Source organism: Phycodurus eques, chromosome 10, assembly GCF_024500275.1.
Source record: "Phycodurus eques isolate BA_2022a chromosome 10, UOR_Pequ_1.1, whole genome shotgun sequence".
Classification (NCBI taxonomy): Eukaryota; Metazoa; Chordata; class Actinopteri; order Syngnathiformes; family Syngnathidae; genus Phycodurus; species Phycodurus eques.
In genome coordinates this window covers 7,503,408-7,528,982 of record NC_084534.1, presented here as the reverse complement: position 1 = coordinate 7,528,982, position 25,575 = coordinate 7,503,408, and the positions used below count along the sequence as shown (strand labels likewise).

The 25,575-nt window shown below is 42.1% G+C and overlaps 2 protein-coding genes across 2 annotated transcripts; one reads left to right on the top strand and one right to left on the bottom strand.

The window, feature by feature from the left end:
• Positions 1-3,161: 3,161 nt before the first annotated feature.
• Positions 3,162-15,962, bottom strand: tada3l (transcriptional adaptor 3 (NGG1 homolog, yeast)-like). Its single transcript, XM_061687206.1, has 9 exons — positions 15,738-15,962; positions 15,183-15,430; positions 14,727-14,974; positions 10,231-10,336; positions 10,005-10,140; positions 5,082-5,185; positions 4,848-4,954; positions 3,705-3,896; positions 3,162-3,625 (listed from the first exon to the last, which is right to left on the bottom strand). Exons 1-9 carry the CDS (start codon positions 15,751-15,753, stop codon positions 3,433-3,435), a joined length of 1,350 nt encoding a protein of 449 aa, XP_061543190.1. The 5' UTR covers positions 15,754-15,962; the 3' UTR covers positions 3,162-3,432.
• Positions 15,963-16,308: 346 nt separating this feature from the next.
• Positions 16,309-21,994, top strand: arpc4l (actin related protein 2/3 complex, subunit 4, like). The gene is made up of 6 exons (XM_061687207.1): positions 16,309-16,377; positions 16,823-16,941; positions 17,780-17,891; positions 20,724-20,819; positions 21,192-21,362; positions 21,548-21,994. Exons 1-6 carry the CDS (start codon positions 16,375-16,377, stop codon positions 21,551-21,553), a joined length of 507 nt encoding a protein of 168 aa, XP_061543191.1. The 5' UTR covers positions 16,309-16,374; the 3' UTR covers positions 21,554-21,994.
• The last annotated feature ends 3,581 nt before the right edge of the window (positions 21,995-25,575 follow it).

The following is a 25,575-nucleotide window of genomic DNA, read 5'->3' as shown; positions in this document are numbered from 1 at the left end:
GGAGTAGGAGTAGGAGTAAAAGCCACAAAGAAAGAAAAGAGAGCGTACAAAACAAAAAGAGCAATGCTGAACAGAAAGCCCGCCTCGACGAACAAGGACACATAGGGTAGGACGTAGCATAGAGAAGTGACGTGTACATACTACACTACACACAGTTCGGTCCAGAAGTACATGGAAAACGACAGAGCTTCTTATAATTTACCTTTGACAGTTACAGTGGTGGGACGTTATGAGGTACAAATACTTATTTACTGTACTTACAGTGGAGGAAACAATTATTTGATCCCTCACTGATTAGGAAGTTCACCCACTGACAAAGACATGAGCGATCTATCATTTGAAAACAGAAACCTGTAGGGTCAATATTGGCAGACTATTAAGCGTCTCGTCAAAATCACTCAGTCACCCTGAAAGTATAGCGAAAATAATGAAACTCTAAGGTTTTATAAATGGCCGAACATTTGCACACATGCCAGTACAATTATAAGACTACTGAATGAATGTGTTCCCCTCATGTTATAGCATTGTCCCCCCGCCCCCCCCCCCCCCATTGGATGTACCTGATTTTGGCATGGCATTGACATTGTGTGTGATACTACAGCAACTTTTTTTTTTAAACATGATTTCATTGTCCAAAACAGGTTATTTTATACAACGAGGTATATTTGATCATGTATATACTATTTTCAAAATCATATTCAACATTTCATGTATCCCTGAAATTGTTGTCCACCCTGTCATTATGGGGTAAATGTCCATTTTAAGAAACCATCTAATGCTTTCAGTGACATTACGACCAGCATTTTGTCTTTCTTTAATGGAGGCTGAAACACAAGTAGTTGCAGAATAATATTTACACTATAGTGTGTGTAGCTGGATGTTGTCAAGCTTAACATGTCCACGCTGTCGTAGTACAATATCAATTGATATGAAACCTTCCAGAAATTAGAACTGTATCCAAACACACTGCTCATAGCCAAACCCCACGATACTCTTGTAACATGATCATGAGAGTTGACTTCAAGTTCAAATATTTTACCTAAGGCTCTCCAACGAGGAGCCCGCCTCTCCAAATAGCCGTAAAGGTTTACAGGCCATGACAGGGACAAGTGAAGAAGCTCACCTCGCGGCTGAATTTCACAGGCGCAGAAGCAGGAGGGTGGGCCTTGGGTTAGAGCTAAGACTGAAATGGACAACCTCACAGATCACAACTAGCGTTGGGGGTTGGGGGGGGGGGGGGGTGAACACCTGCACTGTCATAAGTACACCTTAGAGCAGCTCAATGTAATGAAGCGCAAACAGTGAACAAGCGTGTATGCATGCTGTGTTTCAATACGATGCAAAACCCACCTGCTCTTCAGCTGAGGTCTCATAATGACAACAAATGCAACAAAGGATCTGTGGGCTGCAAGTGCACGGTCTGAGACGACGGCATACACCGTCTGTGTATATGGTCGTTCATTCACCTGAGGTGGATTCAATAGGTCTTTATATTTATCCACAAAAAAAAAAAGAGCTTTCATGCTGATAGGCTCATGGCATTATGAATTTGCATAGACTAGGATGCTGGCCTGAACAGGGAAGGGAAAGGTTTGGGGTCAGTGGTCCCAGTTGGTGACGGTTTGGCTGTAAGCACAGAAGAACATTGAAGGACACTGAACGTGAATGTTTGTGTGTGTATCAAGATACAAGCATTTTCTGATGCAGAAAACTGTTGATTTAATTTACACCAAACAGCGGGTTCATCAGAGGCACTGTAAAAGTTTGCAGGTGTGTGCCGACTCCTATTTAACGTGAGTTTGAATGTGATTGGTTCATTTCGAACACAGCCACATCACAGTTATAAGAGGGTGTGCATACTTGTGCAAACACATTAGCTCAGCTGTTTCTTTTTTGTCTCTCTTTTTTTCTTTTTTGTTAATGCTATTGAGTTGTGCAGGTCATAGGTCACAACGGTGGAAAAAGGTTTTGAAATGATTTATCTTGGTCGCATTTATTATATTACAAAAACCAGGCATTTGAAAAGGGGTGTGTAGACTTTTTATATTCACCGTATAAGAATGAAAGGCTGTATAGATGTAAAAAAAAAAAGAAAAGAAAAATAAAGAAAAATAAAAAACTTTTCGGTGTGCCCCCCCCCCCCCCCCTTCTTTATCTCAACTCGACTCTGGAATCAAGATGGATTCATTTAGCTATGGCAAGTACAGGGTTTACGACGGTACCGACATACGACGTTTCGAGGTACGAAATGGCGTGCAACGAGCTAGTTTGCGCAGGCATAAGAAAGAAGACATCCTCACGTGGCAGAAGAACGCACGCTCAGTTACCGTCGTACTTACCGTTTAAATGTTCATATCATATTTTCATTTTTGCAGACCTGAAAATAATATTTACTGCATTTATGACTTAACATACTGCGTTAGCGTAGGCTGGGTTACGTACGCATTCGGGTTATGTCACCGCCATCGGAACGGAACTCCGTCGTAAACAAGAGGACCCCCGTGGACTGTATTGTACTGGCAACAACTGACGTGCGTGGTCACCTGATTCGACTGCCATCTAGTGGTGTTTTAGAAAATCTTCCTCTGTGCTATGAGATTGGGTACCTTTCCAATTTACGGCTCTTTCCGCCTTTCTCAATAAAGTTAGTTACACATGTACAAATGTAACATTAACCAGACACGTCATCACATACACCCTGCCAAATTTTAGAGACCTAATCAAAAAGATGAGAAGTTGTGCCTTCACTGAGCTAACAATACAGTGCTGAAGTTTTGAGCGGCATTTTTTGTTCCTCTCCCACTGGATAGTGGGTATACACACGATCGAGAGAAGACTCGTTACCCGTAAGAGCGTCTTTCCTCTTTCATTCCCGAGATTGTTGCCACGCAGAAATTGGCAGTCACATGACCAGTACTGCCGGTTAAAAGGCCAGGAGGCATTGCTGTTCGCACATCAAAAAGCAGCGCACTCTCGGTTTCTGTGTAAGCTTTTTGTTATTTTTGACAAACAATTCCCTATTGGATTACCTCATAACCAATATCAATGTATTAATGTTAGCTTTACCCCTAAGCAAATGATATTTCAGTCAACTGTTTGTGATGCTGGTAAACTTTCAAGGACTTTGTTCTGAACTCATAAAAGTTTTTTTAAAAACGGTAGTAATTCGACTAACAGCAGCCTTTAATTGGTCATTATTTATCCAAACACACTGATGCATCGTTTTTATGATACCACAACAGACCAAAGGCAATAAAAAAAACATCTTGACAATTCTAACAAAATATGAGTGTGCGATGGATACCATTGAAAGACAAGGAGAAATGCCCCTCCTCAAATGCCACCTGTCGGGCGATCCATTTTCCTAAGTTCCAGCAGTGTGTGACTGTAGTCCAAACGTTCGAACTCACACAGTTTTTTTTCATGTTTCCTTCACCCATCCAGTAACTTAAGGATGCTTTCGCGCTCCTTCAGAGCTTTCCACGCCTGGTCTTTCTCCTTCTTGGTCGGAGTGCGCTTCTTCTGTCTGGCTGCCATGATTCGCCGAAATCCCTCCATGACCTCATTGTCAGACACCCTGACTCTCTGCCGCAGTTCCTGCTTGCGCATCTCCTCTTTTGCCAACCTAAGGAGCAGAAACAAATGAAAGGTGACTGCCAGCACCTGGCACCTGCCACATGGTTCACTTTGTGGCGCAGCCTCACCTGAGCAGCTCCTGCTTGCGGGTTTTGTTGTGAGCGATCAGGGCTTTGAGCTCGGCCTGTCTCTTCTGAAGCTCGACCAGCACCTCGTCCTCGCAGTCTCCTCCTGGACCGGGTCGCTCCTCGGAGTCCAGGAGTCCCTGGGCGACCAGCTCCTCTTTGATCCGAGCCTCGAGGGAACGCGTGTGAGGAGCGCTAAAATGGGAAAATCAATATACTTAATTCCTTTGGCTATAATGAGTGCACAGAACTTTGGATGCCCCGACAGTGGGCAATTTAGTTTGATATCAGAAAAGTTCTAACAAGTGAACCCCCGCTATTTGCAGAGGCTAGGGACCCAGCCCTCCCGTGAGCAGCGAAAATCTGCGAGCGCTTGAAGCCCCCTAAAAAGGTTTATACTGCAATTGCCTACAGATGACTCAGAGGGAATCTCTCTATCGCACGTCAACATAGGTCCTAAACACCAAGATGCCACAAGAGGGCACCAAAGCAATACCATGATATGAGACAGGGCTTTGACCTGAGCACAAAAAACAGCAAATATGCCAATTTTCAGCAAATAACAGAGGATAGGTTCCAAAGAAAAATGAATATGCAAATATGATTTGGCATTTGCAGGCTCACCTAACTATGCAGAGGAAAATGTCATGAATATACATTCTTGACAATAAAGATGATTTTTCTTCATATTAAGCAAAATAAGAAACGTGCGAGAAGGCAATGATGATGAATTTGCTGCTCAGAACAACACAGTTGCGGGACCCATGGTGTTACAAGAACAAAGAAAATGTCCACAAAAAACACCCGTGTCCATTGTATGGAACAATAACCTGCCCTACTCTGTCTCTGATTGGCTTGCACCAAGACAAGATTCATACTTTTGATTCACTGTGTGTCGAAGCTGTTCACCAACACACACACACACACACACACACACACACACACACAGGCACGCATGTACGCACGGCAGGTCATAAACCATGCATCTATAGACGCAGATTGACTATGCTTCATGTGTCCCTTCTACTTTGCGTCTCAGACGTGGGACACACATCAAACGAGATCCCTGGAAATTCTTTTTTTATGACTGTATTTTTAGAGGCATGCACACTGTAACTGTTAGTTTCTCTGATATCTCAGACCTACCTAAAAGATTTTCCTTGGCTTCGAGGAGATGTCCCGGCTCCATCATTAGCATCCTTCCCTGAAATGTCTGGTATAGGAGAATCCTCCATCGGGGATATAATGTTCTCCTGAATGCGACATCGTTTAAGCTCACAATGGTCAAGCATGAATTCCGGCGCCGAAAGCTGTGTATAATTGCAACTCCAGTCTGTGTAAGCGGTTGTTCAAAATATTGACATTCCGAAGTATAATTACCTCCACGAGAGCCTGGAGCAGACGTTGAGTGAGAGGACCGAATGGACAGCCGTCTTCCGGAGACTCATGCTGGGACTCGGACTTCTTCAGCAAGGAGTCCACATCTAGTAAACATCAGCCGAGCGCACAAACCCACCATAACGTCACAAAGGTTACATTCGGTGTGCCTCTTTTGCATTCTAGTCATTTTGTAAATGCAAAAGGATTGAGGCATGCATACTGTTACAATGCAAAAGAAAAATGCTAAATGTTGCTGCATAGAATATGTCCATTTATCAATATTTATCAATACTGTACTTACAAAGACATTGGAGGACGAAGAAATGAAGCAACTACAATTTTACTACAATGTCCCGACATTGTAGTAAAATTGTAGTTCTTTATAACTCTTGAGAAGGATTGCCATGCTCACATCCCCAATGGGGCATAGTATATATGAAGATTTCCATGATGTATCGTAACAATTTCTTATACATTAATATTCAGCAGTGCAATTTCTCTGTATTCACAAATCATATTTTTAGTTTAAAAAAAAGAAACAATATAATAATAAAAATAAAATAATAATATTACAAGACCGCATTAAAGTGTCAGAAAAACATTGACACACTATCTGGAATGTTTTTTTAGGATTGTGTACCTTTTACTGTTGACCATTTTTAACAGCAATAGCATGTTTAATTTGGTCAATTTCTTACATTCACTTTCTATACGAAGGAAAAAACATATCACACATCTAAAGGCGGATTTACATTGCATGTTTCAAGTGACACGATTGAGATTTTTTTTTTGCTCTTAAGCGACACCATTCAGATACACATCATGGCAACGTAAATAGAAAAAAAACTCATCAATGGAATATCCTTAGATCGGCATCAGGGCTCTCTCAAAAATAATACAAATCTGTTAAAATCTGCACTTGCAAGCAACACAAAACATTTGGGGGAAAAAAACCCAGGTGTGAATCTTAACTACAGCGAGAGCATATAGACCACGGGTGTCAAACTAATTTCTGTCACAGGCGACATTGTTGGTTTGGTTTCCCTTTGAGGAGCGAGTGTGTTTACAGACCAAAAAAACAACATCTTTGTCATGCAGCTCTTAAATTGTGACTGGCCAAACTTGGACATTTCAGCCCACTTCTAACTTGAGAAAACACCTTGCGGTAAGTTGCAGATGTTTTTGCTGTTGTTTTGGCAGTGGATGTGGCAAAATGAGCACACGCACATACACACACACACACACACACACACACACACACACACACACACAATCACGAAGTCTGTTCAGCAAAGCGCTTCTTCATGAAGTCATTTCAGTGAATAAATGAAAAAAATCAGAAGTTACTCACAAATGACTCTTTACTTGAGTAGTTTTTTCATTGAGTACTTTCTTACTCTTACTCAAGTAAATATTTGGATGACTACTTTTTACTTTTACTTGAGTCATATTATTCTTAAGTAACAGTCCTCTTACTTGAGTACAATATTTGGCTACTCTACCCACCTCTGAATATTACTACCTTAGAGGTGTGTTGGGGAAGTGTCAGGCCAGGCAAACACGTCGTGTTTTAGGTTTGGGCATCAGCGCGTGCGGGTTGTTTAATGTGTTCTGTGAATGTGTATAGGCCAATCGAAGTGTATGAAATTAAATGGAACTAAACGGTCCAAAAATCAGATACAGGCATTCAATCAGAATTGGGCACTTGCTCCTGCTGTGTAACTTCAGCTTTTAAAAGGGAACTTAACCCCAAAATGTTGAAAGCAAAAATACATTGGATGCGCAAGCACTAGTCAAAACACATAGATTAATATTGCGTTCCTGGAATAAGAAAAATTAATCAACATAAGGGGCCGCCATGTTGGCAAATCATTATCAGCTCCAAACCGGAAGTGATGTCAAAGCTACAGTAGCGAATTGCCTGCTAATACAGTGCACTATTGAACTGTGTCGGCTGACAGCTTGCAGAAACTAATGGATTTACTAATTTGATAGTGTACACCATGGATGGGATGGAAACATGCAGCCGTCATCAGAGGAAGTGTAACAAAGGGCATTGTACATCAACTTCTTAATGTGAAAGAGATCCGAAAAAAGGGAATACGTCAGCTCACAACTCGATAAGTAAATGTAGACCATGATGTTTATAGTCAGGGTTTATTATGTAGCTTTTGAATCTGTAATGAAATCAAATAGACTTTATACCGATCTGATGGGCTTGATCGGTATCGGCCAATAATTAGCCTTTTATGCAGATCGACATCAATGATGTCATTGATCATCTCTGCAAAATACATTTATTCCACGTCGCCGTCGTGTACCGATCCAAATGCTAGTTTATTTTAGCCGTGTCACGTGCCTTGTGATGTACTGTACCTATCTGGCGGCCAATAAAGTTTTATTTCAATCTTGTCAGTGAAAAAACATTCTGCGGTGTGGGACTTTTTTGCGGTGCCTCAGACAGACAACACGTAATGCCTGGATCAAGACTACAAGACAAATTTGGTCTTTCACGATTGCACTATGTCAGACTACTGCAATAAACTTTTTGTATACACATACACTCGTTACCATGGTGATGACAACAACAATAGATTGCGCAAATGTATTGTGTGTGAAATAATAAAATAAGGAAAACCGTATGGTGGTCATCACCAATGCTCGTGAGAGGACGTTCATTCACAGATTGCCTGAGGTATGTTCACGTACTTTTAATAGGATACGGCTCGCAAGCAGGCAAAAAAACCGTTATGTAGCCTAGCAAGCTAGTGCTAGCACTAACAGTCGTACGTACAGTGGGTACGGAAAGTATTCAGACCCCCTTAAATTTGTCACTCTTTGTTATGTTGCAGCCATTTGCTAAAATCATTGAAGTTTTTTTTTCCCTCATGAATGTACACACAGCACCCCACATTGACAGAATTTTTTTTTTATTGTTATTAAAAAAGCAAAACGGAAATATCACACAGCCATAAGTATTCAGACCCTTTGCTCAGTATTTAGTAGAAGCACCCTTTTGAGTTAATACAGCCATGAGTCTTTTTGGGAATGACGCAACACGTTTTTCACACCTGGATTTGGGGATCCTCTCACATTCCTCCTTGCAGATCCTCTCCAGTTCTGTCAGGCTGGATGATGAACTTTGGTGGACAGCCATTTTCAGGTCTCTCCAGAGATGCTCAATTGGGTTTAAGTCAGGGCTCTGGCATCCAGCCAGAGCCCTGAACATTCAAGAACAGTCATGGAGTTGTTCTGAAGCCACTCCTTCGTTATTTTAGCCGTGTGCTTAGGGTCATTGTCTTGTTGGAAGGTGAACCTTCGGCCCAGTCTGAGGTCCTGAGCACTCTGGAGAAGGTTTCCGTCCAGGATATCCCTGTACTTGGCCGCATTCAACTTTCCTTCAATTGCAAAGAGTCCTCCTGTCCCTGCAGCTGAAAAACACCCCCACAGCATGATGCTGCCACCACCATGGTTCACTGTTGGGACTGTATTGGACAGGTGATAAGCACTGCCTGGTTTTCTTCACACATGCCGTTTAGAATTAAGGCCAAAAAGTGCTATCTTGGTCTCATCAGACCAGAGAATCGTATTTCTAACTATCTTGGAGTCTTTCAGGTGTTTTTGTTTTAGCAAACTCCATGCGCGCTTTCATGTGTCTTGCACTGAGGAGAGGCTTCCGTCGGGCCACTCTGCCATAAAGCCCCAACTGGTGGAGGGCTGCAGTGATGGTTGACTTTTTAGAACTTTCTCCCATCTCGTGACTGCATCTCTGGAGCTCAGCCACAGTGATCTTTGGGTTCTTCTTTACCTCTCTCACCAAGGCTCTTCTCCCCCGATTGCTCAGTTAGGCCGGACGGCCAGGTCTCGGAAGGGTTCTGGTCGTCCCAAACGTCTTCCATTTAAGGATTATGGAGGCAACTGTGCTCTTAGAAACCTTAATTCCAGCAGTAAATTTTTTGTAACCTTGGCCAGATCTGTTTCTTCAATTCTGTCTCTGAGCTCTTCAGGCAGTTCCTTTGACCTCATGATTTTCATTAGCTCTGGGATGCACTGTGAGCTGTAAGGTCTTATATAGACAGGTGTGTGGCTTTCCTAATTAAGTCCAATCAATATAATCAAACACAGCTGGACTCCAATGAAGGTGTAGAACCGTCTCAAGGATGATCAGAAGAAATGGACAGCACCCGAGTTAAATATGAGTGTCACAACAAAAGGTCTGAATACTTATGGCTGTGTGATATTTCCGTTTTTCTTTTTTACTCAAGCTGCAAAAATTTCAACAATTCAGTTTTTTTCTGTCAATATGGTGTGCTGGGTGTACATTAATGAGGACAAAAAATAACTTAAATGATTTTAGCAAATAGCAGCAATATATCAAAGAGTCAAAATTTTAAGGGGGTCTGAATACTTTCTGTACCCACTGTAAAAATGTCGCCGTTCTGTTGAATCATGCGCTAAAGTTTCAGTGTGTGCGAAGTAATATAATTATTATAAAGTAATTTAATTACACTAAGTTAGCACCCATTATTTCTGTCATGTAATGTTGGTTTGACCTGACTGAAAAGTTAAACTTATGTCAGTGGCGAATCCTTGAATGCCCCCTCGAGGTCATTAATATTATACGTTTTGTCTAAAATGCTAGAGAATACTTTTGAAGATACTTAGTATACAGTACACAAATATATACAGTAAATGTATATCATAAGTTATTTAAACACACATTGCTCCATCTGGTGATCGGATATCCTTTTTTTAAACTCGCTCATCTGTCATTAGCCCCAAAAATCCTGATCGTGTAAAGCCTATCAAATATGTAGCTTTTCGTTGCTGAATATTTACTATCGCTACGATTTTCTTAGTAAATAAAGCAGGCAGGAATTGGCGAACACACTTTTATAGGCACTGGTGTCAGAATTCTGTCACCTTTTGCATCAAGCTCAGACAGCGGGCCTCCCAAGAGACTCTTCTTCTTGTCATTGGCCCGAGCGCCTTCTCTCTGCTCCTCCAACAGATCCTCCTGAGCCCACCGCTGTGAGTAGTGTTTCCCTAATGCTGGAATCTCCAGATAACACAGACAGAACCAAAGCTCAACACACTGCTCTTGATGTAAAATCCATGTTGCTGAACGTAACATACATAAATGGCTTACTTTAAAGTACTCTGCTTCATCATCTGGTGGTTTTAGAAGTTCCTCGAGCAAGCGGATCTCTTCATTTGTTATGTCAGCACAGTACGGCTCAACAGATGCCCAGAATCTGAAATGAAAAATGACGCAATGTGACGACCATCTACAAAGGTAATTACTGACACTGTCCTCTCTGTCACCACGTTTTCTGATTTACAGTACATGAAGAATGATCTCATTTTAGTTGAGAAGCACCAGAAAATAAATCTGAATATTGTAGAAAAGTTCAATTTCAACTTCACCTTCCCGAGGTTCAATTCAAAAGGTTCAACTCTTTATATGGAATCATTAAAGTATTTTCATAAAAGTGCTTCCTAACTCATTTCTGTATTTAAATAAATTGTGATTGTTTCTTACGGACAGTGGGAGGAACCCTTTAGAATTTATGACATTTCTGCATAAATTGATCGTAAAATGCAGTCTGATCTTCATCTAAATCACAACATTAAACAGTCTGCTTAAACTAGTCCACACAAACAATTGTTTTCATGTTTTTATTGAAAATAACGTAAACAGGCGGCACGGTGGCCGACTGGTTCGAACGTCAGCCTCACAGTTCTGAGGTGTGGGGTTCAATCCCCGTCCCCGCCTGTGTAGAGTTTGCATGTTCTCCCCGTGCCTGCGTGGGTTTTCTCCGGGCACTCCGGTTTTCTCCCACATCCCAAAAAAAAACATCCATTAATTGGAGACTCTAAATTGCCCGTAGGCATGACTGTGAGTGCGAATGGTTGTTTGTGTCTATGTGCCCTGCGATTGGCTGGCAACCAGTTCAGGGTGTACCCCGCCTCCTGCCCGATGATAGCTGGGATAGGCTCCAGCACTCCCGCGACCCTAGTGAGGAGAAGCAGCTCAGAAAATGGATGGATAACGTAAACATTCACAGCCTTCTTCTTCTTTTCCTTTCGGTTTGTCCCGTTAGGGGTCTCCACAGTGCGTCATCCTTTTCCACGTAAGCCTATCTCCTGCATCCTCCTCTCTAACACCAACTGCCTTCATTTCTTCCCTCACTACATCTATCAACCTTCTCTTTGATCTTCCTCGAGCTCTCCTGCCTGGCAGCGCCATCCTCATTGTCCTTCTACAGAGGGTGGAGGCCTTTAAATATTTGGGGTCATCACTCCAGAGCAATGGTGAGTGTGGTAAGGAAGTGAAGAAACAGGTAGGAAGGGGTGGAGGAAGGTGTCAAGTGTGTTATGTGACAGAAGAGTCTCGGCTGGGATGAAGGGCAAAGTTTATAAGACAGTGGTGAGGCCAGCCATGATGTACGGCTTAGAGACATGGCACTGAAGAGACACAGGAAGCAAAACTGGAGGTGGCAGAAATTAAGATGTGGAGGTTCTCCCTAGGAGTGACTAGGTTGGATAGGATTAGAAATGAGCTCATCACAGTACAGGGAGGAAAAAGCGAGTGAAACCTTGGATATAATAACTGGTTGACCCTCCTTTGGCAGAAATAACCTCAAGCAAACATTTCCTGTAGTTGCAGATCAGACGTGCAATCAGGATGAATTTTGGACAAATCCTCTTTAAAAAAAACTTGCATTTCAGCAAGATTCCTGGCATGTCTTGTGAGAATAGCTCTCTTGAGGTCATGCCACAGCATCTCAGCCGGCCTGAGTTCAAGACTTTTCCTGTGCCACTCTTCTTCTGAAGCAATTCTGTTGTTGATTTGCTTCTGTATTTGGATCATTGTCCTATTGCAACAGTCATCCTCTTTTGAGGTTCAACATTTTACAGATGGCCTTAAGTTCCTCAGCAAACTATCCTGATTATTGTGAATTATTTTTCCATCGATGATAACAAGCTGTCCAGGCCTTGAGCAAGCAAAGCACACCCATACCGCGATGCTCCCTACACCAAGCTTCACAGTTGGGATAAGGTTTTGATGTTGGTGTGCTGTGCCATTCTTCCTCCTCACATGGTATTGTGTGTTCCTCCCAAACAAGTCATCATTCAATATTTTGCCAGTAGTGCTGTGGAACATCAAAGTGCTCTTTAGCAAGCTTCAAACGTGCAGCAATGTTTTTTGGGGTTTTCTTTAGATATCAACAGCTTCCTCCTTGGTGTTCTCCCATGAACCTCATTCTTGTTTAATGTTTTAGATAAGGTAAATTTGTCCACCGAGATGTTGGCATGTGCCAATGATTTCTGTACGTCTTCAGCTGACCCTTTGGGGTTCTTTTTTTTTTTTTTTTTTACCACAATGCTCTTGCAGTCATCTTTACAGGAGGGCCACTGCTTGGATGAGAAGCAACGGTACTGAACTTGCTCCATTTATTGACAATTTGTCTAAGCATGAACAGATGAACATCAAGACTTTCAGAGATGCTTTTGTTACCTTTTTATATATAAAAGTCAACAATTCTTAATCACGGGCCTTCTGAGAAATGTTTTGAGCGAGACATGGTACACATCACGCAATGCTTCTTGACAAAAGAATTATAAACTGGTGTGTGTTTTCTAGTGGTCAGAGGAGCTTTGAGCCACACTTCCAATCTTGTCTTGAACTTCAGGTTGGTTCTCACCTGACTGATTAGCTCTTGGGGAATCTGTAGCTTTGAGGTTCACTTACTTTTTTGTCCATGTCCTGTGAATGATTACATTATTTTCAATAAATGTGAAAATATATGGTTGTTTGTGTGGTATTAGTCTAAGCCAATGGTTTGATTATTCTTGTGATTTAGAAGAAAATCCGACCACATTTTATGGCCAATTTATGTAAAAATCTAAGAAATTCCAAAGGGTTCACATACTCTTCCCCCCCCCCCCCCCCCCCCCCCCCCACAGTAAAATTCTAATTTCTTGAGACTGTGAATTTGGGGCTTGAGAAATGTAAACTAAAATCATCAACATAAAAAAGAAAATCACTTATTTCCCTCTGTAGTTATTCTACATAGGAGTTTCAATTTTTTTATTGAACTACTTAAATAAATATTTTCCTCAGTATTCCTGCAATTTACATTTAGATGTGTTGAACAACTCACGACAGAGCATCTTTTGTTTGAATCCACCCACTTTGCAAGTGAGGAAAAGTATTGGAACGTGACCGATTGGTGTTTCCAGTTGCTCAGGTGTTGCCTTTTAGATTGATTGCTTAAACATGAGATAGTGCTTATTTTTGGCTTTGGGTTTCTCCTGTGAAAACTGCATTTGCTGTTAAGAACACGAAGACCAGAGAGCCGTCAATGGGAGAGAAGCAAACCATTTTGAAGCTAAGGGAAGAGGAGAACTCGATCAGAGCTATTGCACAAACATAGGGCGTAGTCAATACAACAATTAGGAATGTCCTGGGGGAAAAAAAAAACAATTACTGGTGTAACTGAGCATCAGACATCGAACAGGTCGGCCAAGGATATCAACAGCAGCTGATGACAGAAACATTGTGAGAGCTGTGAAGAAACAAGGCAAGAGTCAGTGACATCACTGCCAACCTCCACAGGGCAGGGGTGAAGGTATCACAATCCACTGTTCAAAGAAGACTTCAAAAGAAGAAATATAGAGGCCAAACCGCGAGATGCAAACCACTCATCAGTAAAAAGAATCGGAAGGCCAGATTGGACTTTGCAAAGAAGTACAGATATGAGCCACAAATGTTTTTGAACAAGGTTTTATGGACTGATGAGAGCAGGATTAACCTCTACCAAAGTGATGGAAAGGCCAAAGTATGGAGAAAGAAAGGATCCACTTATGATCCAAAACAAACAAGCTCATCTGTGAAGCATGGTGGAGGTAATATCATGGCTTGGGCTTGCATGGCTGCTTCTGGAACGGGCTCACTAGTCTAGTCTATTGATGATGTGAACCCATGATAGTAGCAGCAGAATGAATTGTGAAGCCTCCAAAACCATTTTGTCTGGCAATTTACAGAAAAATACCTCCAAACTAAATCGGGAGAAGCTTCATCATGCAACAAGACAATGACTTCATCAGGGGGGAAAAGTGGAACGTCTTAGATTGGCCAAGTCAATTACCAGACCTTAACCCAATAGAGCATATATTTTACCTCCTGAAGAGGAAAGTGAAGGGAGAACCGCACAGAAACAAACAAGAACTGAAAGAGGCTGGAGTAAAGGCCTGGAAAAGCATTTCAAATGAAGAATGAAATAGTCTGGTGAAGTCAATGGGTCGCCGGCTTGATGTAGTTATTGCAAGTAAGGGTCATGGCACCAAATATTAAATGTTCTTCACTTTAAATTAATGTAATAATGTCTGTTCCAATTCTTTTGCTTGAAAACTGGATTCTTTGTCCTGAGTTGTTTAACAAATCTAGATGTAAATACCATGAAATAAAAGCAGGGATTCTGAACCTTTAGCTCATATTCATCTTTTGATCTAAAACCCAAATGTCTTCAGTATACAACAAAAACAAAGGAATGGACCTTGAAACTCCAATAACTTTGGACGGGACTGTATTAACTTATGGAGATGCTCGTGTACAACATGATGAAGACTGCTGCTGACCTGTTGGGGACATCATTCTTAGGAGTGCGAGGAATGTCTTGAGGATCATCTGTAAATTCATATTCTTGGACTTTAGGTTGCAGGTTTTTGGATTTAGGTCTGCCAGGACCTGGCCCTGGCCCGTGGCTACTTTTTCCATCTACTTTCTGCTTCTTTGGCTTGTGGCGTGATGACGCAGCAGGGTCAGGGTCTTTTCCCATCTTTAGAAAGCGCTTGTCTCCCTTTTTGTCCTGCCAGTCAGTGAGGATCTGCAACACAGGACAAATATAATCTACAAAAGGTACTAATACCATTAATACTGCTACTCACCATAAAATTATTACTGCTGATACAATTAATACAGGACACACTGCTTCTTTATAATGAATTCTCTCTCTCTCTCTCTGCCTATTAGCAGGACCAGTGGTATAGAAAATGAATGAATGGATGGATGAATTATTCCCATCTTTTTCCCACCTGTCTCTGCTCCTCCAGAGCTCGGAGGCGGCGGTTGGCTGAGGACAGGAGAGTCTCCAGCTCCAGCTGTAAAGTGTCCAGCTCCTCGATGCCAATCCCATCGTCCTCTGAGCGTCCCAGCACGGCCGTGTAGCGGGGACACACCTTGACGTGCTCGACGGGCTTGAAGTCATAGTACTTCAAAGGGGGGCAGTCCTTCAGCTCACTCATGACGCGGGGTACCTGTGGCCTGACTCTATTAGAATGAACTGAAGCACACCAGAACGGGGGGTGGGGTAAGGTGAGGAACCTTTGAATTGTGTCCAACCTGTTATAAGGGTACGTGAGCAAAGCTCGTTTTTCCAGCTCACACTGCGTAGACGCAGGTTTGGTTCATACATTGATAGCCTGCAGGGCCCAAATCGTAAATGTGTCTTAAAATATCAGAAATGATCACTATATTTACACGGTAACACCTTCATACACTTTATACAGTGGCGTTATATGAACAGTTGCGAGATAATAAACGGGGTTAAAATCTGAAATCAGTTGAATTTTACAGGCAGCGATAATTACCGTCAGCGATTGTCATCCATGATGGAAACCTCCATTGAATGAAGGGGGTGTAAAACCGTCGAATTCACTGCGATTACGACACAGTCACAATATTTAGGTTTGCACTTAAGAGAATAATAATTTAGTAACCATGGTAAATTAAGAAATTGATACAGTGCTGTCCAATTGTCTGATCAGGCAATATTTTTGGAGCTATCAGCGCTGGATAGCAATGGTAGAGTCGGATTAAACCATATTGTGTTATGATATGATTAAAAGGATACGCAATCGCCCTCTCCCACAGTTAAATGTAGTAGTTTAAAGTTAGTTAAATTTCTGTAAATATGATTCAAATGTAATTATTTTAAATGTTACAACTGTACAACTAATAACACCACGATCACAAAACAAAAGCCTCCTGTTAATGCAACGAAATGGACTCGTCCTTTTGGTAATGTTCGTTTCATTCATAAGTGTATTTAAAACGGGCGGAGTGAAGAGGTGTAATAGTAGAAATGCATATTATGTCGAAAAATCCACTTCCTCATACTAAAATGTCAAATAAAACAAGCGCATCATTTTGTTTCTGGAGTATGTAGGATTTACGGAAGCTGAGTCCTAGGCGTGGCTTAGGAACTTCCGCCTTTTACAGTGCAAAATGGTGAGTTTTTCTTCAAGAGGATCTTTTACTTCGTTAGTTTATAGGCATGCATTACTTGGTTACATCAGACTATTTGGACGGAAACATGCTACCTCCGTGTTTCTGCCAAACGTGGTTTATAGGTAGTTTTAGTATTTTTCTCTTGTAAAATGATTAAAACAATTTTCAGCACTTAGCTTTTCCCTGTTACTACTGAGTTCATATTTATCAACAGGTTTGGCAAAGTAACGATGAGAGTCAACATCCACCTGAAAGCATTGGCATTCCTCATTAGCATCGTTATTTTATTCTAAGTGGTTATTATTGGGTTCATCTTCAGTTCTATTAATTCTATTTGAACCAACCCTCAGCTTGGTTTCTAAACCTGACATCTCTCAACCTGATCCTGCTGTTTTAGGAATTTCATTCCAATTTTGTACACTGAGTTTGTCCAATTTGTCCCAAGACAGCGACTCTGCGTCCCTACCTAAACGCCGTGAGGGCCACCCTGCAGGCGGCCTTGTGTCTGGAGAACTTCTCCTCTCAGGTGGTGGAGCGTCACAACAAGCCCGAGGTGGAGGTCAGGTATGTCACTCTGCTCTGCCTTTCTACTTTGCAGAAGATCGCTACCTCCACACGAGTTTGAACCTGTGCAAACTCGCACAAGGCAATCTTCAAGGGTTGATAAATGGTAGCCGTACAAGGGAAGGTGTGAAACTGGCTTGCAGCAGCCTCTTCGAAACATCACTGTATAAATGAGAACAAACAAATTGGACATACTGTATTTTCATTTGGGATTGTTTGAGAGTTTTCATTTATTTTAGAGCGACAGAGAGCGCTGTGACGCCGTCTCAATCATTATGAATTCCACGATCTATCGATCTGTCTGTTTAAAACCCTGTTTATTGCGTTGACATATGAAGATATGTGCAAGGTTAAAAGCTCCAGACTCCTTTTAAAGAGTTCTGTATAGCAAAACAAACTGCCGATAAAATAAAGTGCAATGATTGCAGTAGTAATGATTTAGGGGAAGAGCGTTAGGAGCCTTCACCGTAAGAACTGGCCCGTCTGAATCGAACAAATTATCAAATAAATATCAAAATATTTTTGGTAGTTTTTTTGTTTTTTTTGTCCTTTTTTGTCTACTACTGCTTGTGTCAGAAAAACTTCTTGTTCACAGTAAAATATTTTGCAACTATCATGTCTCGAGTCACTGTCAGTCTTCATACAAAATTATGGTATGCCATGGTCATGCTGTACCTCCTCAAAAAAGGGTGCGACCAATTCATGTGCTGGTACGACCAACTGAAAAAGTTGGACTCACCAGTGCTACGAGTACAAAAGTTAGTGTAGAGCCCTGTTCGATGAGTTTACGCCAGTGTTAAGTGTCAAGACGGAATATTGTTTTTGTTGTTGTTTACAGGAGCAGTAAGGAGCTGCTGCTTCAGCCTGTTGTGATCAGCCGCAATGACAAGGAGAAGGTTCTCATCGAGGGATCCATCAACTCTGTCAGAGTCAGCATTGCTGTCAAGCAGGTGATCCACTTAATCTTAATAGTGCAGTGGAACCTCCGGTTTATATTCGAATGACCTTCAAGGAGGTTTTTGTATTTTTTTAATATTAAACAGTTCCTAGGTGTCTTAAAAATGTATCTGACATTCTTTGGACAAATTACAAAAAGGATGAAGAATTGCAGTACCAGAGCTGCCAACCTATAACAATTCACTTCCAGAACAAATTGTCCAAATTTCTCTGTTTCCACATTTTCAAAAGTTTGTCAAGAACATTTCCGTGTGACAATCATAATCGTTAATAAATTATGGCTTCAATATTTGTCATTTTAATGTTTGTATTACATCAACCTTATAATGGTGGACGCAGCTACAGCCTGCATCAAAGTACCAGTACATGAGATTTTGACGTCCAACCATCAAAAATATCTGTATCTATGGATTAATTCACCTTTGCCCATTTTGTTTTCAACCCTGTTGACAAAAATGTTTTTAAATAAACAACGCAAATCTGTTAAAGCAGATTAATCAGATATCAAACGTCAAAATTAAAACTTAGCACTCTAGTTTGCAAACAGACAAATAACAGTGCTGATAGACTGAATTGGTTAGTTTGGACGATAGTTTTGGTTTCTATTTTGTACAATGCACTTCGTGTACACATACGAGAAGAAGAAATGTAACTACGTCTTCTCTTGCATGCTATTTATATTACAACCCCAATTCCAATGAAGTTGGGATGTTGTGTTAAACATAAATAAAAACAGAATACAATGATTTGCAAATCATGTTTGACCTATATTTAATTGAATACACTACAAAGACAAGATATTTAATGTTCAAACTGATAAACTTTATTGTTTTTAGCAAATAATCATTCACTTGGAATTTTATGGCTGCAACACGTTCCAAAAAAGCTGGGACAGGATCATGTTTACCACTGTGTTACATCACCTTTTCTTTTAACAATATTCAATAAACGTTTGGGAACTAAGGACACTAATTGTTGAAGCTTTCTAGGTGGAATTCTTTCCCATTCTTGCTTGATGTTCAGCTTCAGCTGTTCAACAATCCGGGGTCTCCGTTGTCGTATTTTACGCTTCATAATGCGCCACACATTTTCAATGGGAGACAGGTCTGGACTGCAGGCAGACCAGTCTAGTACCCGCACTGTTTTACTACGAAGCCACGCTGTTGTAACACTTGCAGAATGTGGTTTGGCATTGTCTTGCTGAAATAAGCAGGGGCGTCCATGACAAAGACGTTGCTTGGATGGCAGCATATGTTTCTCCAAAACCTGTATGTACCTTTCAGCATTAATGGTGCCTTCACAGATGTGTAAGTTACCCATGCCATTGGCACTAACACAGCCCCATACCATCACAGATGCTGGCTTTTGAACTTTGCGTCCATAACAGTCCGGATGGTTCTTTTCCTCTTTGACCCGGAGGACACGACGTCCACAATTTCCAAAAACAATTTGAAATGTGGACTCGCCGGACCACAGAACACTTTTCCATGTTCCTCAACGTACATCAATTGTACGTTGAGGAACATTGTCCTTAAACTGTTCGACTATTTTCTCACGCACTTGTTCACAAAGAGGTGTTGAAGCTCTCCCCATCTTTGCTTGTGAATGACTGAGCAATTCAGGGAAGCTCCTTTTATACCCAATCATGGCACCCACCTGTTCCCAATTAACCTGGTCACCTGTGGGATGTTCCAAACAGGTGTTTGATGAGCATTCCTCAACTTTCTCAGTCTTTTTGGCCACCTTTCCCAGCTTTTTTGGAATGTGCTACAGCCACAAAATTAAAAGTTAATGATTATTTGCAAAAAAACAATGTTTATCAGTTTGAACATTAAATATCTTGTCTTTGTAGTGTATTCAATTAAATATAGGTTGAACATGATTTGCAAATCATTGTATTCTGTTTTTATTTGTGTAACACAACGTCCCAACTTCATTGGCATTGGGGTTGTACATATTTATATTTCCTATATCCACAATTGCTGCTGAAACTACGCAAATTCCCCCATTGTGGGACTAATAAAGCGTATCTTATATTACGAATATTTATGAATAATAATAATAATAATAATATACTTTTAGCACACCTAGGCGAATTAATCTCGACACCGGCTTAACAGCTCCTCGTCCTCTTGCGCGTACGGTGTTGGTGCCGGTAAGGGAAAAGGGGGGAGCTTGACCCTTTAAACGGAGAGTCGGTCAGGACATTTCATCCGATTAGTCCTGCGGGTAAGCGAAATCTGACACCTGTCCACGTCCTGAAGTGACGTGCAGTGACGTACTAATTAATTTCTGGTTCAGATGCGGCGTCCTCTCTAAACGCGTATTAATTGGCCTGTTATTTCCGTTGTTCGAAGTTGGTCACTCTCCGTGAAAATGCGGTTCCAGCCACTCCTACATGACAAGTGTATTGTTTCACCAAATCACTTATTTCGATGTTTTGCGACTGCTTGTAATGATAGCTCAGCAATTAGCGTGGCTTTGACGTCGTCTTCGCGTATCCACTCCGCATCCTCCCTTCAAGACACTTTTGCAATTAGCACGGTAAGAAGTGTAGCTTATTCGCTACCGTGGAGGCGATAATCAGTGACTTAACAATGCATTGACACCGGACGCAAAGAGAACCTTCGCCTCGGGAATAATAAAAGTTACGCTTGACAAGTACTATAGCGGCTCTGTAGTGGTGCATTTAGGGATGTACAATGTAAGTACAGAAGAAGAATTGATTGTGTTCAAGTTTGGGAGGTTCCATGATAAAATAATTCTTTTGTTTTCTTTGTATAATGTACACAGTAAAAACAATTGTGCCGTGTCTGCCACCTCAGGCTGACGAGATCGAGAAGATCCTTTGCCACAAGTTCATGCGCTTTATGATGATGAGGGCAGAGAACTTCTTCATTCTGAGGAGGAAACCGGTCGAGGTAAGAAACAGGTTGAGGGTGGCCCCATGATTACGTTGCACATTATGATGATGGTTAAGAGGATATACACAATTGTATACCACTTTACAGTACTATAATACCTTTTATTAAGAGTTTTGACACTTTTTATAATAGTTCTCAGTTAGTTGACAAAATGCCCTGTGATTGACTCAGCTGGGGTAGGCTTCAATTACCCGTGACCCAAATGAAGACGAGCACGATAGAAAATTGGGGGATGGATGAATTATTGGAAACAATTGGTCAATCAAATAATTCATGAATCCATAAATCCCCATCTATATTTTATTTCTACATCTTATTTCGCCTGCATGATGTTATTATTGGTGCATTTAATTGATCGTTTTCTTTCAGGGTTATGATATAAGCTTCTTGATCACCAACTTCCACACGGAGCAGATGTACAAACACAAGCTGGTGGACTTTGTCATCCATTTCATGGAGGAGATTGACAAGGAGATTAGCGAGATGAAGTTGTCCGTTAACGCCAGAGCCCGTATTGTCGCCGAGGAGTTCCTCAAGAATGTAAGCGATGGGGATAATGCATTTCTACGTATTGAATGTTCACTTGGTTGTCAGTGTTGTGGGTTAGGGTGAAGTGTTTTTTGTTTTCTGAATTTATTTATGCACGTCCACTTATTCAACACAATGTACTATGTATTAAAAGACAGAATTAGTAACATGAACCAATTTTGCATTCTTTTCCACAGTTCTGATGACCTCCGCCTCCCGCACTCCCACAGTCTGTAACGGCCATTCGCGATAGAACCTTCGGTGGAAACAATCAGTGAGCCACTGAGAGAGGAACGTCACCCACCCGTCGATGACCCGTTGGCTTTGTCTAATTACTCATCTCTGTACTCATTGATATCAGTGATTGTATATAAAGAAATACTTATCAGTTTCAATTTCCTACCACTTAGAAGAAATGCCCAAACAAACAAAGGCGGGTCCTTAAAGCATTAAACACGCTGATGTCCATGAATACAGAGACTATGGGTGTGCTCAAATGCAATTACGTAGTTAGGTGTTAGTATTCAGTGTATGCCAGTCCATCTGCCCTGTTGTTGTCAATTTCGTCTTAAAATATATGTGCGGAAAAGTACAAATTAGTCAAACTGTGTAAAATAAATAAAGCACCAATGTTTCTACATTTTTCTTGTCGTTTGTAGTGGAATTTTTTTTTTTAAGTTGAGGTTGGTGAGAAGCTAATTCATGGTATTATTTGTATTTCATACCCACCATTTTATGTATCCCGTAATAATTTCACACAAGCCGGCTTTTAAATGATGGCATTTGAGCACGTTGAAACCAATTACCTCTATCCTACATTACATTGCACTGCAAATTAGAACTATTAATAGATCAAAAACTTATGTTTGAAAATGACATCTCATGGATTTATGAACGAAATCTGTTGAGGTTTAATGAAGCGTGTAATAATTGTAATTTGGCAACATTTCCATTTGGTACAGCAGCTACACTTAGTTTCCTTCCAATTGCATATTTCAATGCATGTAAATTATAATTGAAAAAAATCCAGTGGGACACAATCTTTGAAAATTCATTTAGTGTAATTATCATAATTATATTAACAAATATTGCTCTGCAATTAAGGATTTATGTACAACCTCATGTCATGTCTTTGCATGTCATGTCTTTGCAATGTCACGTTGTCAACATGTACAGGAGAACCTTTGTTCCTGTCAGTGCTGTTTGGGGTATCTTGGTCGAACTTCCCATTGGTAGGTTAATCCAGCATGTAAAGTCTTCTGGGGTGCACAGCGGTGGTTTCTGATATGGGCAATAAGGATAGCCGCTCAGAGCGGCATTCTGTGGGGGGTGGCACTCCCCCCCCCCCATCCCCCCATCCCAACATTCGGCCAAGGGGGAGCAATTGATGGCCGTTGCAAAGGGCGCCACGCGGTCCAGGATCACTAGTGGGTGTGCATCTTCTCCATTCGTTTTGTCAGAAAGTCAGGTTCAGCAGTTGTATTTGGTGCTCAAACATTCTAGCATGGGAAAACTAGACAAGACCATATTAAAAAACAAACAAACAAAAAACAGTTTTACAACGTAGAACTGTTACTGTACTTTGCTTTTATCTCCTGGATCTCAGGGATGCCGCCACCCATCACATATGTGAAGAGTTTCTATTAAACAAGGATTCTAATCCTGACTATGCAAATTTCCCATCAACACCAACTTGGCTATGGACACATGCAGTCCTACTTCTGCCATTTGGTTGGTTTCTGTAAATAGACGTATATCGGCAACCTAACGCAAGCAGACTATGACATTATTGGCTGACACCAAAAAGAGGAACTCGGCTGTGGTTAATTTCTACCTCAACATTACTGGTACCAGTATTCTTTGGTATCTTTCTTTCTTAGCACATTGCTTATAAGCCCTATATTGAAGTAAGGGCAAGGAGCTTTATTTTAGTAAGGCTATAACTTTTGAAAACAGTGAACCTCCACATAAGGACACTTCTGAGGGTGTCGAGCTGGTCCACTGTTCCACGACCAGGACGAAAACCACACTGCTCCTCCTGAATCTGAGAATCGACTTCCAGATGGACCCTCCGCTGCAGAACCCCTGAATAGACCTTACCAGGGAGGCTGAGGAGTGTGATCCCTCTGTAGTTGGAACACACCCTTCGGTCCCCCTTCTTAAAAAGGGGGACCACCACCCTGATCCGCCAATCCAGAGGACTCTCATTCGAAGTTTCTTTAACAGAAGATAAATGTCAGTTTTTATATTTTACGAACTCTGCAGAAATATCAAAATGTATGCCTTGATGTCGGTGTCGTTGTTTCAGGTTTACAGGTCCAGGTGTGAGACTTTGAGAACTGTTTGTCCTGATTTGAAGCCAATCAGTACGAAATATTGTATTGAACAATAAGCAGTTGATTTGCCAAGACTAAAGTTTAAACAATCATTCTATATGCTTGATCCATGAGTAACAGTACAAAGTTGGGTGTATTTTATATGATTTTCACAGGTGGCACGGTGAAGGACTGGTTAGCACATGTTCAAATCCCGGCCCCGCCTGTGTGGAGTTTGCATGTTCTCCCCATGCCAGCGTGGGTGTTCTCTGAGCACTCCGTTTTCCTCCCCATCCCAAAAAGCCGTATTCTGCTTGGCTAGCCGGTACCCATCACCTGCCTCTGGAGTCCTACAGGCCAAAAAGGCCTGATAGGACTCCTTCTTCAGTTTGATGTCTTCCCTTACCGTTGGTGTCCACCAACAGGTTCGGGAATTTGTGCCACCACAGACACCGACCACCTTACGGCCACAGCTTCGGTCGGAGGAGTGGAAAATGGTCCACTCAGACTCAATGCCTCCTACCTACTCCCGGGACATGAGTGAATTTCTGCTGGACGTGGGAATTGAAACTCCTTCTGACAGGGGACTCTGCCAGATGTTCCCAGCAGAGCCTCACAATATGTTTGGGTGTGCCGGTCGGACCGACATCGTCCCCCACCAACGGAGCCAACACACCACCAGGAAGTGATCGGTGTACAGCTCCGCCCCTCTCTTCAGTGTGTCCAAGACATGCGGCCAAAGTCGATCATCGAATTGCGGCCGAGGCTGTTGTAGTGCCTAGTGCACATATGGATACCCTTATGTCTGAGCATGGTGTTTGTTATGGACAATCCGTGATGAGCACAGAAGTCCAATAACAGAACACTACTCAGATTCTTATTGGGGGGGGGTCAATGTAATTGCCCACGTGAGTATTGAAGTCCCCCAAGCAAAACGATGGAGTCTCCAACAGAGGCGTGCTCCAGCACACCCTCCAAGGACTCTAAGAAGGGTGGGTACTCTGAGCTGCTGTTTGCTGCACAGGCACAGACAACAGTCAGCACCCATCCACCCACCCGAAGGCGGAGGGAGGCTACCCTCTTGTCCACTGGGGTGAACCCCAACGTAGAGGCACCGAGACAAGGGGCAAACAGTATAGCCACACCTGCTTGGCGCCTCTCACCGGGGGAAACTCCAAAGTGAAAGGGGTCCCAACCCCTTTGGAGAAGACTGGGACCAGAGCCCAAGCTGTGTGTCGAGGTGATCCTGACTACATTCAGTTGGAACTTCTCGACTTCGCACACCCGCTCAGGCTCTTTCCCTGCCAGAGAAGTGATGTTCCATGTCCCTAGAGCCAGTTTCTGTTGCCGGGATCGCACTGACAAGGTCCCCGACTTTGGCCGCCACCCAGCTAACACTGCATCTTCCCCCCTTGGCCTCTCCCACAGGTGGTGAGCCCATGGGACGGGGGACCCAAGTTGTCTTTTTGGGCTGTGCCCCATGGGTGCAGGCCCAGCCACTAGGCGCTCGCCATCGTGAGCCATCTGGCCTGCCTCCAGAGGGGGGCCCCCGGTGACCCACCTCCGGGTGAGGGAAAACAAGGTCCAATATTGGTACTCATCATAAGGGGTTTTGGAGTGTGCTTTGTCTGGTCCCTCACCTCGGACCCGTTTGCTATGGGTGACCCTACCAGGGACATAAAGCCCCAGACAATTTAGCTCCCAGGATCATTGGCACACACCAACCCCTCCACCATGATAAGGTGGCAGCTCCACGAGGGGATAATAGTGATCTTTTTTTTTCACAATGAAATTATAACAGACATCAATTATCCGTGTTTTTTCACTATTCAGTCTGACCCGGTCCTGATCCCCCACAAGTAACAGGGACACACTGTAGACTGTAATAGAAGTGATTTGCCGCATCTAAA